General features: G+C 38.3%; 1 protein-coding gene across 2 annotated transcripts in view; it reads left to right on the top strand.

The window, feature by feature from the left end:
- LOC122813471 (serine/threonine-protein kinase TNNI3K) overlaps nucleotides 1-14,106 on the top strand; it is a 2,121,983-nt gene that overhangs the window by 646,700 nt on the left and 1,461,177 nt on the right. For both annotated transcript variants that reach the window (XM_044085806.1, XM_044085805.1), the window contains exon 6: nucleotides 2,223-2,321. In XM_044085806.1, coding sequence (XP_043941741.1) covers nucleotides 2,223-2,321 — 99 coding nt within the window. The remainder of the gene's footprint in view (nucleotides 1-2,222; nucleotides 2,322-14,106) is intronic.

The raw sequence follows: 14,106 nt of genomic DNA, 5'->3' as shown, positions 1-14,106 counted from the left end.
GATAAAATGCAGGTTTTGAGAAAAAAAATGATTTTAAAAATAAGTGCAAACAGGAAATTCAGTAAACAGCTCTAGGTTGTGCTCTAAATACAGTTACTAATGCAGAAATCAAGTTTAACAAGCCAGAAAATGCTCAAAATAGGTGGCTATGCAGAAAAACTTCGCAAATAAACAGAGGAAAAATACTTAAAATCTCAAAAGTGGCTCCTTTCTTCTCTTAGCATTTTCTCCTCTTGGTGGGTGCTTCACCAACAGCCAACAAGCCTGAAAAGACACCAAAACCACGAGGCAACCAGGTTTTAAGAGAGGAAGATGAAGGAGTTTGGAATTGACTCAAAATGGCCAATAAAACTACAGTTTCAAGTCAGTAACCACTCCCACAGGGGCAGGCAGGCTGCTCAATGTTTTTTACTGCCACTGTATTAAATTATGTATTAAAACATCAGGTAGGTTGTCATGAAGTGTCTTAAACATTGCACTGACACACAAGTTTCCGCCCATTCCTCCATAAACTTTTCTGTTCACCAAAATTCAAGGTTTACACAAGCAGTACTCATTTTTTCATTAAATTAGCCCCAAATACCTTCATAAACACTCTAAGCTAAAACTGTGGTCCCTAAAAGGAGATGAAAAAATACTGGGTTTCTTAAAGTGGAAATATCACTTTTATTCAAAAAAAGATAAACTAGTATTTTTTTCTTTAAAGGGCAATAATTTCTGAGTGGATGGATTCCCCAGCAGGGCCTCATCTACCAGAAATGAAGCTCTTAGCCAACTGTTGCTCCTGTGAAGTCTGAGAGATGTTTCTTTTCAAGATGGCAAGAAAGTACTGAAGAAAGCTTCACTTTGACTGCTAATTTCTCTCCTTGGGATTAGACTATCATCAGTTAGAGTGATGGACTGTGAAGGACCCATAGCTTTTTGAAGATGCCCAGTTGTTGAAACCTAGGCTAAAAGTAACCCATAAAGCCTAAGGGCCACTGCAGCAGTGGGAATGATGAACATGCCTTGATCATTGGTGTTATGAACTGAAATGTGACTGAAGAAGTACACTGAAATATAAAAATAAATAAGTAGATAATATTCTGTATCTCCGTGAATGCCATTGGTAATAATGCATGATAATAAATAAGCATTTATTTGAGCGGTATATTTATTCAGTACTCCCCCCCCCTGCATGCTAAGCAAAAGCTGTAACAGTAGAAAGTGGATTTCATAATTCAGAGCATCCCCCCCATGTTAAACAAGACAGTTAAAAGATGGGATTACACTGAAAGCAGTTATGAGAGCTGTCACTGATAAAAATTATTATTAGCAAATTAAGTTACTACAAAGATACTTTGGCAAGGGATCCCACTGTTACTCTCTAGCTGATTGAATTACTCACTGCTACTGTCTGGCTGAATTAATTACTCATTCATACTCTATAAATGACAAGAAGCAGAAACTAAACCTACACCAGCTTTATATAATTAAGCTAGAGCTTGTTACTATAACTTTGCCTTAAAGAGTTGTTTCATGTTATTTATTTTTAAACTCATCTGTCAGCAACACAGTAGAATTATTCACCATTCATTTCTTTAAACTCTAAGCTGTATTATCAGCAGGCAAAGCACCATAAATACTTGAAGCATAGCTGAAGTCTGCCAGTTCATTCTATATTTATAGCTGTATCTGCCAGCCTGACACTTAGCATATTAAGTTACAGCAGAGGACAAAAGCAATCCTCATTGCTCTTGTTATACATCACACTTTTCTTAAAAAACATGCATACTATGACCATAATACCTTCTTAATAATCAGAAAAAATTCTGATGTGCTAATTAAATAAGCAGCAGTGAACTTATAAGCATATTCAAATGAAAGACCACTCAATTAACTGCATCTGATTTCACTTTTCTATGTAAAATGTACAGCTGTTCTGTTTGGCTAATTTCTTAACATATCATTTAAGTAGTTAAAAGCATAACTGCTTTGCTTTGGTTTGAGTGAGTAATGTAGTGTATTTCAATATACCGTGATAGCAAAAACACTTTAACTTAATGACGTTTCTCTTGGTTAATTAGGTGTGCATGTTAAGATCTCTTAAAAGGGGAAAAATGCATTAAGAACTAATCATCCAGGATACTGACTTGCCAGGAAAGCTTTTTGGAGGATTTACAGGAAGTTACTTCACAATAATAGACAAAGAGTAATTGCAGACTTTCTGAATATTTCCACAGGCTGTTGATATTTTATTACAACATGGTGCTTACGTCAATGTCCAGGATGCTGTCTTCTTCACACCCTTGCACATCGCTGCCTACTATGGCCATGAACAGGTACATTAGCTATATTATCATTAACTGGACAGAATAAGTATTTACTGTTAAAGTAACCTTGGCTAAAAGAATTACAACTTTATCAGTTAGAATCATTTCTGAACAATAGGAAGCTATAAAATGAGTGAAGAAATGTCTGTAATAGTCCCAAATTAGTTATAGAAACTGACTGAGAGTGAGAAAATAAAACATCAAGGCTTTGCATTCTTAGATTCTACTTCTTGCATATCTATTGAACTAATTTAATAATATGTTCAGTCTGTGTTTATTTCCTATTGTATATACTGGATTAAGCAATATCACTTTTCCACTGCATAAAGTATTGTAATATTTCCCACTGTTTTTGTTTACATACACTGAAATTTTATCTCAGAGTATGGAAATCATGCTGCTGAAATTGTGTTATTGACTATTTTAGATTGATTTTATTCATGTTGACTTTTTTCTGTGCAGAGCCATGTACATATAACACACACACACACATACACACACACACACACACACACACATACACACATATGGGTGACTATCATTTTGTTGAAAATGCACCTTATCTAAACTCAGTTAATCACTTTACCTAAACCAACACAAATCATATTTTTTTTTTTGCAGGAGTCACTACCTTACTTGTGTGCTAAATCTAATCATAACCCTAATACGAACCCTTTCCCTAACAAGTGCCACTATATAAGACAAAAGTCCACAGAGCATGTAAAATACTGAATCGATTCCCTTTCCTAACCCTTACTCTAATCCTAGCCTGCATAAACTTGCGTATTCACAATAATTGCTATAACACAGCCTTGCATATCTTTACAACCACTGATTTTTCATTCAAACATTATTCTTCCTGCACATTTCTGCTTAGCTACGCTTTATAAAACTAAATTCAGCTACATACATACATATGTATAAAAGTCCTTTATAAAGAACTCTTGTGTGAGAGAAATTTATATCTGACTCTATACAGAGGATATACAGTCCACAACCTTAGATATCACTGCAATGTTGCACTGCAGGGAAAGATGCATAACTTATCTTACAAGTGGGCCTGCAGAGTACACCTTACCAATGGCATTCTGTTTTATCCAACATGCTTTCTCTTTTGTGTGTGCAAAAGTTCATTTGTAGAAAATTGTACCAGATTGAAGTATATGGGCAGAATTCAGTAAAAGTCAAAGGAACTTCGAATTAGGCTTCAGCTAATTGCTGGGTAATGCTCAACACGAGTAAGTGATTCAGAAATAATCCATCTCTAGCTCTATAGAATAATTAATTATGTACTTTGGCAAGCAGCACTAAGCTGCAATTTAAATTAGTATATCTACAAATCACTCAGCAAGATGTTACTCCCAGCAGCCCAGTATAGCATTAATAGAAATGTAATATTTTATTATATCTTGTTTGTTTAACATGATGATAATGAACTAGAGAATGGGTAATATGTCAGCTGCTTTAAACTGCAATCTCAACAGCATTGAAATGTATTAATTTTTGTATTTATTTATGTACTTATTTTTATTCTTTGTTGACTGGGTTAGTCCTACTAGGCTATGGCCTCTTTTCAATGGAAACCCAAAGTGGTATTTCTACTATTAGGGGAAATATGGCCAAGGTATCAGGTAATTTCCCCTTCTCTTTAGAGAACTCTTTGTCAGGTGATCACTAGGTAGTGCCAGAGGGCTATTAACAGTGAGTACTGAATCTAAGATGGAGGCTGTGAGTGGAGATGAGCTGGAAAAGGAGAAAACAATTCAGGAGGCAAAAGTTGCTTTGGAGATGAATAGTGTAGCATCAGGGGGTAAAGATGACTCTGTTTTACAAAAAAAAAAAAAAAAAAAAAAAGGGAAGAAGCAGAACCAGCAGAAGTGGATACCATGCAGTAGAGTATTGTTGTTGTGAATTTCGGCTTTTCCAGGTTAGGGGTCGCCACAGCGGAACTCCAGTCCGCTAATGATTGGCAGTAGATTTTTACGTGCCGAGTTGCCAGCTCTGACGCACAACCTTCAAAGAAGGTACGCCCATTCACGCATGTCTCCACACAGAAGACACTCTAGCTGAGAATTGAACAGGACAAAGAGTGCAGTAGAGTGTTGTAATGGACAAAATATTTGGCAGTGAGAAGATGACAGAAAGGTCAAAGGAAGCTGTAAAAATGATATGGATACAATGAGGGCATGTCTGGCCAGTGGACTAACTGGTTTTAAGGGTGTGCCCTCTGAAGAAGGAGCAGAGAGCAGTAAACAGAGAGAGACTGACAACAGTATTTCCAGGGTAAAGACTTATGCAGCAGCACCAGTTTCCAGCGAAAGAATGCAGAAATAAAACCATGTTCAAGTACAGAGGAGACAGACTGCAGTTGTTAAGAGTTGAAGGCAAATGCCTATTGTGAGAGTGAAAACAAGTATGAACAGCAAATACAAGTACTGTGTTTTGGACAGATTCATGTCAAGTAATTTAGTAATGAAGGTAATTTTGCAGAATGGAAAAACAAAAAACGATCACCAAAACCAGCTTCAATGAACAACTCAACAATTTTCTTTTTGAACATGCACCCTCCATGTGTGTGGATGCCTCCACACCCCAAGACTTATATATAGCAACTCTGAGGTTACACAACAGTGGAGAAAAAAAGCAAACTTCACTGTCAGGGAAAGTAATTTTACCAAGCACTTGGTCTTTTTGCATTTGCAAAAATTACCTTCAATGACACGATGTGCTCCCATTTTAGGCAATGTTTTTATGCCCTTAGGATTCCGTTTGACTAAAACTGGAGCATTAATACATATAGGAACTGAAGAATTTGTTTATGAATGTAAAATGAGAAGTAACATATCTCCTTGGAAGAACTATATTTATCAATATTTAAATGTGCAGTTAAAAAGAAAACTGTTGTCACAATTTAGAACAACTGAAATAGAAGAAAATTAATCAAAAATGCTTTTTTCTAAGCTTATGTCAGGATGTGCATGATATTAAAAAGTTGTGAGTGACAGAAAAGTAGGGACTGAGGGATGGGAAGTAATACAGAAAATAAGTTGCAGCATGTGTCTAATGTGATAGTACTAAATGGAAATTTTAAATGCTGGGGACAACCAAAAACATTTTTTTTCTGTGGGGATGAATCACATTTAATCCAGGATTGTACAAAAATAAGGCGTGGGCAGTGTGGGGAGTTTGGACATTCCTGAAAAAAATGTAAATCATATTGTAGAAAATGGCAAGTGAGGACCATTTTTTGTTTAATTGTTCGCTAATTAATGATGAAAGATAAAGTGAGGAAAATGAGGTGGAAAAACAAGTTTTTACACAAGAAAGGGTGGAAGTGAATAATGAGAGGATGGAGGTGGGTGAGGGTGAGGAATTACAAGATAAAAACAAAGAAAAAGATGCAATTGATAAAGTCCAAAAACTAATAAAAGAAAAAGAAACAAATATAGAGATGGAAAACAGGTCTGTGGTATTAGGAACATATGAAGAAGAAGAAGAGGGGGATATAAGATGTGAGTCAGAAAATGGCAGACGGTTCTATTGGAAGGATGAGGAGGAGAAAAAGGAGGCCAAAAGATAAACTAAAAAAACAGTTAATATAAGAATGGCATCACTAAATATGAATAGCCATGAAAAGTGTTGTTAGAACAATGACAGTGCTTGAACAGTGTGAAAAAAACAGATACAAAGATAACTTGTTTACTTGACATAATATGTACAGCAAAATTGAAAAGGGTAGAGCTTGAGTTGATGTGGAAAAGAAAATGAGTGTAGACTATAGGGAGTGATAGATGTTCTGGTACTTGCAGCATTAATAGAAAGTGAAGAGAATAAAATATGGTGTATGTGTTTTGTAGTAGTGTATACAAATGTAAATGAAATGAAAATGTGTTTGTATGTGATAGCAAATATGTTTAATGCAGTGGTGGGAGATAGGTGAAAGGGGAAATAGGCAAGATGTAAAAAATGCTGAGAGGTTGTAAATAATTGTAAGTTAAGAATAGGCAAAGGGAGAGAATATACTTAAAAGAGGATGTTATTTATTTATTTATTTATTTATTTTTTATTCCAGTTTGGTGACCGGGGAGGTCCACTGGGCCAAAGAGACCATTTTCAGTGGAGGCCCGGGGAGAAAAGCTCCGCAATACAATGTTACAAGACATAATGATAAAAATTTTTTTGGAAGTACAAATAAAATTCAAATATAAAAATGATTTACATACAAAAGAACATTGTGACAAACTACATCTTTAGATCACATTTTTAGAAGTACAAATAGAATTCAAAGATAAAAATGATTTACATACAAAAGGTTGATTTTTTTAAATTGTAGGTAGTAAGCATTCAAGTTGGTAGTCTTTCAATTCAGTAACATTTGAAGTTAAGGAAAGAGTCTAGGAGGATGATAGGAAAATTGCATAGGGTTGGGAGTAGTTGTTAGTTACCTTGGCAATGTGTGACTAAGAGAGAAATATGGAGGCAATGAAGGTTAGCCAGGAGAGAAGGAAGAGGGGAGCTTGGGGAGTATAAAGTGAAGTGTGCAGTTACATTTTCGGTGAGTATGCAGGTAGGAGAGGAGTTGAGTTTTAAAGGAGTGTAGGTTGTCACAGGTCCTCAGGACAGAGGGAAGGGCATTCCATTTTTAGCAAGGAAAAAGGAGAGTAAAAGTTGACCGGCTGGGCGTTTGGGTTTGTGGATGGAATTAAGGTTTTGGTTAGAAGATCTAAGGGGTCTGGGGAGTGTAAGGTTGGAGAATATTGGATAGTGTGGGGCAGAGGGTGGGTTGAAAGATTAATTTGAGGGCTGAGACAATTTGGAGGTAGTCTAGTTGATTGGGGAGTTCAAGCCAATTTAGAGTTTGTAGTGATGTGCAGTGATGAGAGAGGGAATTTGCCTTGGAGGCAAATTTTGAAATGTTATTGTAGCATACTTCCAGTTTGGAGGTTAGGGTAGAGAATAGATTTGTAAGCAGAGGGGCACCATATAGAAGAGATGGGAGAAGATATGTAGTGGCTAAGGTATGTCGAGTAGAGGGGAAGAGGAACTGATTATTTCTGTATAGCAGGCCGAGTTTTCTATGGATTTTTTTGATGTTAAGTTGGATATGAGTATTGAATTTTAAGTGTTCATCGATTGTGACCCCTAGGAGTTTTGCTGAGGGAACGGTATTAATGTTGGAGTTGTTAAGGCAAGAAATTTGAAATTAATTTTTTTCGGTGGTGGTGGATTTTGAGTGGGTGAAAAGAAGAATCTTAGTTTTGTTAGCGTTAAGTGAGAGGTGATTTTCGTGCATCCATTTTTCCGTGGTTGTGAATGTGGTTTGAGTTAGAGATTGGAGTTCTTTAAAGCTGGAAGCAGAGCAGATCAAAGTAGAGTCGTCTGTGTATTGGACAATTTTGGTATTGGGAATAGCTTTGTGGAAATCATTTACAAAGATGTTAAATAGAAGAGGGCCAAGTATAGAGACTTGGGGAACTCCTGTGGGGGTAGGAAGGAAGCTGGAGGAGGCTTGGCCCCATTTTACGGCTTGGGACCTGTCAGAAAGATAGCTAGAAAATCAAGATAGAGTTTTTGGGGAGATCTTGAGGTTAGATAGATGGTTTAGTAGATGGGAGTGGGAGATGGTATCAAAAGTTTTAGATAGATCTAAGAAAACATATGAAACTAAGTTACCAGAGTCTCGAGCTGAATTGACAGAGTGTAAGAAGGAGAGAAGGGCTGTGTTAGTATTATGCCCAGGGCGGAAACTGTGTTGGGTGGGAGAGAGTAGCTGGTGTTCAGTTAGTAATGGCATGAGCTACAGGTGGATGCATTTTTCAAGAATTTTTGAGATAGGAGAGAGGATGGCTATGAGGCAGAAGTTAGAGAAATTACAATTCTTGCCACCTTTGTGGAGTGGGAGAATAAAAGCAGAGTGCCATAGTTTGGGTACATAAGACTCGAGAAGAGATCTATTTATCAGGATGCTAATAGGGAGAGCAATACTGTCGGAGGCGATTTTTAAGAAGGGGGAGGGGATGTTGTCAGGGGCATTGGTGCAAGGTTTGAGTTTTGAGAGAAGTTTTTTTATAAAGTGGGTAGTTACGGGTTTGAGTTTAAAGATATGGGAAGAGGGGGGAGAGGATGTGGAGACTTGGGAAGGGGGGGTAGGGGATGTTGTTGGGGAAGGTTTTGGTTAGTTCAGCAATAAAAGAGGTAAAGAAGGAGTTGAATAGACTGGCAATTTCTTGGTCAGATTTGCTGGTATCAGGGCAAGGGTTTTTTGTTGTACCAGGCTTAAGAAGCGAGTTAATGGAATTCCAGAATTGTTTGGGGTTTTTTGCATGATTTATTTGTAAATGGTTGTAGTGAGTCTTTTTATCTCTTATGACATGTTTTTTGGCTAGGTTTCGTAACTGTTTGTATTTAAGTAAGTATTTAGGTTGTTTATGATGGAGATAGTTTTTCCAAGATTTATCTCTTTGTTGCATAATTTTCTTGGTTTCTTTAGTAAGCCAAGGGGCAGTCTTGGCTTTGACTCTTTTAGTACAGATTGGAGCTAAGGAGTTTAGGGCAGTAAGGAATTTAGAGTTGAAGAAGTGAATGGCTTCATCTAGGGGTAGGGTTTTTAGTGTGCTCCAGTTAGTGAATTTGAGGGAATCAGAGAAGGTGGAGGGGTTAAAGTTGGTTAAGTTGCGAGTGTGTAAGAGTTTATGGGAGAAGGAGGAAGAGGGTGTTGTTCTATGGGTGAAGGCAGGGAGGTGGTCTCCTAGAGGGTCTGGAATGACACCAGATGTGGTTTTGTTTGGATGAGACACTAGGATCCAGTCTAGGATGGAGCCTGTGAGGTTGGTTTTGTTGGGCCTAGTGGTAGAGTTAATAAGATGTGTGAAATTGAAAAGATTGATAGATAAGGTGGGATTTTGGTCACTGATTTTTTGCCAGTTAATATTTACATCTCCCATAATGTAAGTTTTGTGTTTAATATTTGAGGAGGACCAGGAGAGGATGTCTTCCAAGGTATTGGTGTTGTTACCAGGCGGAATATAAAGGGAGATAATGCAGATACTTTTATGGTCATTTAATTTTAGAATGCCGATTACTAGTTCAGCGTTATGAAAGGAAGGGATAGGATTTGGGAAGGGAGTGATGGATAAGTGATTAGCGTAGATTAGTGCTACACCACCACCTCTTTTGCTTATGCGGTCAGATCTGAGGGATTGAAAACTGGGGGGGGGGGGGAAGGAATTCAGTGTCGGTTATTTGTGGTTTCAGAGATGGCTACAATATCAGGTGAATTATGGTTTAGCCAAGCATGAAAGAGGGTGATTTTATTAGTTAAAGTTTGGGCATTGATGGTGAGAAATTTGAGATCTTTACAATTTGGTTTGTTGTTCAAGTTATGGTTATTTGTTTGAGACATGTTTGGTCCAGGGTTGGGATGAATATCGCCTGCTAGGCTGAGGAAAGAGAGAAGGTGAGTAAGTTTGTTGGGCTTTAGTTTGTTAGGGAAAGGATGGAAGGGTGGGTTTAGGTTTGTAGTATTTATTAGGGATTTGGAAAAGTTTTAATTTTAATAGAAAGGAGGAGTGAAATGGAGTTAAAGAGGCAGAGATATTGTGGTAATGATTCGTAGGGTGTGGTGGTGGAGGTGGATATGCAGGGTTTAGGTGAAAGTTGGTATAAGAGGTGGAATGGTATAGAGGAAGAAGGATGAGTAGTAGGAGTAGTGCAGGGGTAGGGATTGTGGTAGGAAGTGAAGGCATCATAGAATGAGAGCTTGATTCGAGGTGAAAAGAAATTTGTAGGTTAGATGGAGTTAGGTAAGGCAGGTGGGTGGGAAGGAGGATAGTTTAAAGGATAAGGTTGGTGGTGGGGGAAGTAGTTTTGGGGAAAGTGGGTGGAGTAATCTTGTGAGGGGATTGGATGATGTAAGTGGGAGGGAGTATGGGATGACAAATAAATGTAGGACCACTGGGAGTGGGTGGGAATTGGGGGCAGGGTAGGGGAGCGGAGTGAGCCCGCAGGGCGAACGGAGTGGGCTAGAGTAACAGGGCAGAAGAGTCCAGCTGAAAAAGTATCAGCCACTGCAGGTTGGAGCTGAGGTAAGTTGGTAGAAGCACAGAAAGACTGGGTGGAGGTAAGTGGGGTTTGAGCAACTCGGGGAAAGAGAAAAATATAAAGGTGGGGAAAGTGGAGTAAAATAAGGGGAGGTTTGGCTTTCGAAGGGTTTAAAGGAGAAATTGGAGTAAAGATTAGAATGGAGTAGGAGCAGGGAAACGTGGAATAGTGCTGCCACCTAGTGGAGAAAGGAGAAAAAGGCAGGCAGAGAATGATAGGGAGTAAAGAAATAGAGCAAATGGACAAAGGCTTCGGTAGAGAGAAAAACAAAAAGGGGCTGAAAGGTAAGTTTTCAGAGGGGTACAGAAGAGGGATAGGGGGCCGGAGATCAGTAAGTATCACTGAGAGGGGAGTGTTTTGCGGTCTACGGTAGGCTGCTGTGTCACGCTCACAGAGGGACCAGCTAACTAATAAGAAGGCTTATTTAGGTATAAGGCTACATACATTCACTGAAAGATTCTTTAGGGATTCCACTCTGATTGTTCCTTTTTCAAAGGTGAGCCCAGTTTAGTAAGCAGAATAAGTCCAGTTGAGGTGGCTGAGCTTTTGCAGGAGGTAGTCTGTATATTCAGGAGGTAGAGCAGGACTTTCAGGGGTGGAGTACTGTAGGGAGAGAGGGGAAAATAAACAAAAATAAGTATTTGGGGAAAAGAGGAGGCAAATGTAAGAAGTAGGGAGAGACGAGGAGGAGGAGGTATATAGAGTAGTAGGAGTTAGTGTAGAATAAGGAGGAAAACTTGAGAAAAACAAAGAGGATAGATCTAGCGGAAGGGTAAGTTTGAGGGAGAGTTGAAATTGTAAGGCAGAGATAGAGAGAAAAACAGTTAATGAAAATTGAAGGTGAAGATCGAGGAGAACAATTAATTGAGGGAGAATGTAAGAGAAGGCAGGGAGAGAAATGCAGTAGAGAAAAAAACTTATATTCTTTGCTATCATCCAGTACAATAGAGTCAAACGCACTTATGCAATGCAGCAGATAAAATTACAGGAATAGTAACACAGTATTAAATGTCAGGCAAACAGAAATAGTAACACAGTATTAATGTCAGGCAAATAGATACATTTGAAACAGGTTATGAAAAGTAGTATACCTCTATAAAATATACAAGCAGTTAAATATGAAAGAAAAGAGAAAAAATCCCAAACAAAATGGCTAGACTGCTGCTGGTTGAACAGGCAATTATCTATATTTTAGCTGTTCAATAGGTGGCTAGACTGCTGTATGTTAAACAGAAAAAAAAGTAGGGCTCTATAAAATGCCCAGTACAATAACAGGTTAGATTATATAACTATTGGCTTAAAGAGGAGACTAAAATATTGGGTTATATTTAAGTAAAATATTGAGACTTGTTGGTTAAAACAGATGGGTAAGGCTCTATAGATTGCCTGTAAAAGGAGAAAAAATTCAGGAACTGTGGGGAAAAACAATTGGTAGCGATGTAGTGCTACAATGTGACAAAATTGTGGTTAATGGGAGCATAAGCTGGGAAGGGTATTACTCTGAGCTCCTGAGGGTGTGTTCTTAGACTAAAGGTATCAAAAAGTAGGCTCCGGGGTAGTTGGGAACCTCATCTTGTAGAAATAGTGTTTAAAAGTAATGGGGTAGAATAGAAATCAGGCCTTTGGGGTGGCATTCAAAAGGTGTTCCAATTAGGTTAAAAAGTAAACTAGCAAGCTTCGGAATCTATAGAATGGACTTTGAAATGTGATTATTGGAGAAAAAGAGCAAGTTTACAGTTGTAGGCTGCAGTATATGCAGCAGATAGCTCCTCTGGGAAGGCTACTATCTAAAGGCGGGAATGTGGAGTCTGTGGTGAAAGTAGAGTGAGAATGAGGATTAGAAAGCTCCCGCAGTAGTTGCGGAGTTCGCAGAACCCTTGGGCACTAGCAGCTTTACCACAGCGTGGTAGGAAAAGCCGAGCGGCACCAGTTTTACCTAGTACATCAGATATAAAGCATTTCTAGGGGAAGAAATCAGTTGGTATCCTCAGGGTTAGAAATCATTGTCTAAAAGCATCAGAGCATTTGCATACTGACAACAGTGGAAGCAATAAGCGGACCATTCTTTAAAGTTACCAGAACAGCTATTTACAAAATTAGACACATTAACTAAGAGTTAGGCTTCAATCAAAACACGGTCAAAGGTAATATGCGGACTGTTTTCTAAAGATTTTACGAGCAGGTTTCCAAAAAATAAACAGTTTAAACAGGTAGTAGGCTTCAAGCAGTTGGTAGATTGGTAAATCCTTTTTCTGAAAGCAAAATCTGAGCGGATTGTCTCAAGGAACACAATAATAAACAAATAAGCAGACTGATACTACAAGCAACGCATTTCATGCAGATAAGCGTATTTCACAGTCAGAGGACTAGTGGATCCCTGTTTTAGAAGAAATCCGAGCACTTGTCTCAGTAAACACAATTAAATAAACACTTTAGCAGACTGTTACTAAAAACAGAGCAAAATTATAAACAGATAGGCATTTTTAACAAGCATTATTGCAGGCTGGTCTTGAATTCAAAGCTCTGTGAGCAGCATTATATACATGTGCATATTGCACAAGGGCGAACAGCAATTTTCTGAAAGGCAGTTTGCAAAGTTTGCAAACGCCAAATGGAAAATGGTTCGAATGTGCAATGAGCGATTGCGCAGTGAGATTCGCTCATTGCACATTTGACATTCTGGGGAGGAGTACACTATAATGGGGATAGGGAAATGGTTCCTTTCCCCGCTGTAGTGCAATCTCGGAGTTAGAATAATAAAGTAGGGGGATGTGTGGGGTGCAGGGGGATTTGCCCCCCTTGCTTTACACTTCGTTTTTTTTTTGTTCGACATTAATGTTTGAAAAACAGTGAATCTGCTTTTCAATTTGCTATTTTTCGAACATTAAACACTGTCGACATTTTCAGTGTTATGGTTTTGAGTCACTCATATGAGTACTGGAACCACTGTGATTCGAGTTTATGAAGGTAAAACAATTTGGTCTTTGTAGACATCAGCTTGAGATTGTTTTAAATTTTTGTGGAACTACTTACGTGTTCACTGAGTTATGTAGTTGATAGTTTATAAATATGCTATGAAGTTTAGCTGCATTAGTAGAAGACAAGTTGGCTTGATAAATTATTAAGATTCTGACAGTGATGTCTGGCTGTGGGTACAGCATGCTGAACTGATGGATGTACAGCTGTCTGCAAATTTTTTTAACATATCATGAAAAAAAGAAAGAATAAAGAGCAAATTGCAATGTCTAGTGCACATGGCAGGTAGAGCTGCAGTTGACACTTGCTTGCAATGCATTAGATGTTCAAAACAGCTGGTTCACTGAAAAAGAATGTGTGTGTGTCTGTGTGTGTCTGTGTGTGTGTGTGTGTGTGTGTGTGTGTGTGTGTGTGTGTGTGTGTGTGTGTGTGTGTGTGTGTGATATATATATACACTGTGTGTGTGTGTGTGTGTGTGTGTGTGTGTGTGTGTGTGTGTGTGTGTGTGTGTGTGTGTGTGTGTGTGTGTGATATATATACACTGTGTGTGTGTATGTGTGTGTGTGTGTGTGTGATATATATATATACACTGTGTGTGTGTGTGTGTGTGTGTGTGTGTGTGTGTGTGTGTGTGTGTGTGTGTGTGTGTGTGTGTGTGTGTGTGTATTGACAGACTGAGTTTCTAATTGAATTTGAATCTTTTTCTCACTATTTTTTC

Source organism: Protopterus annectens, chromosome 10.part0 (assembly GCF_019279795.1).
Source record: "Protopterus annectens isolate FY-2018-M chromosome 10.part0, PAN1.0, whole genome shotgun sequence".
Classification (NCBI taxonomy): domain Eukaryota; kingdom Metazoa; phylum Chordata; order Ceratodontiformes; family Protopteridae; genus Protopterus; species Protopterus annectens.
This window is presented reverse-complemented; position numbering and strand designations above follow the sequence as displayed.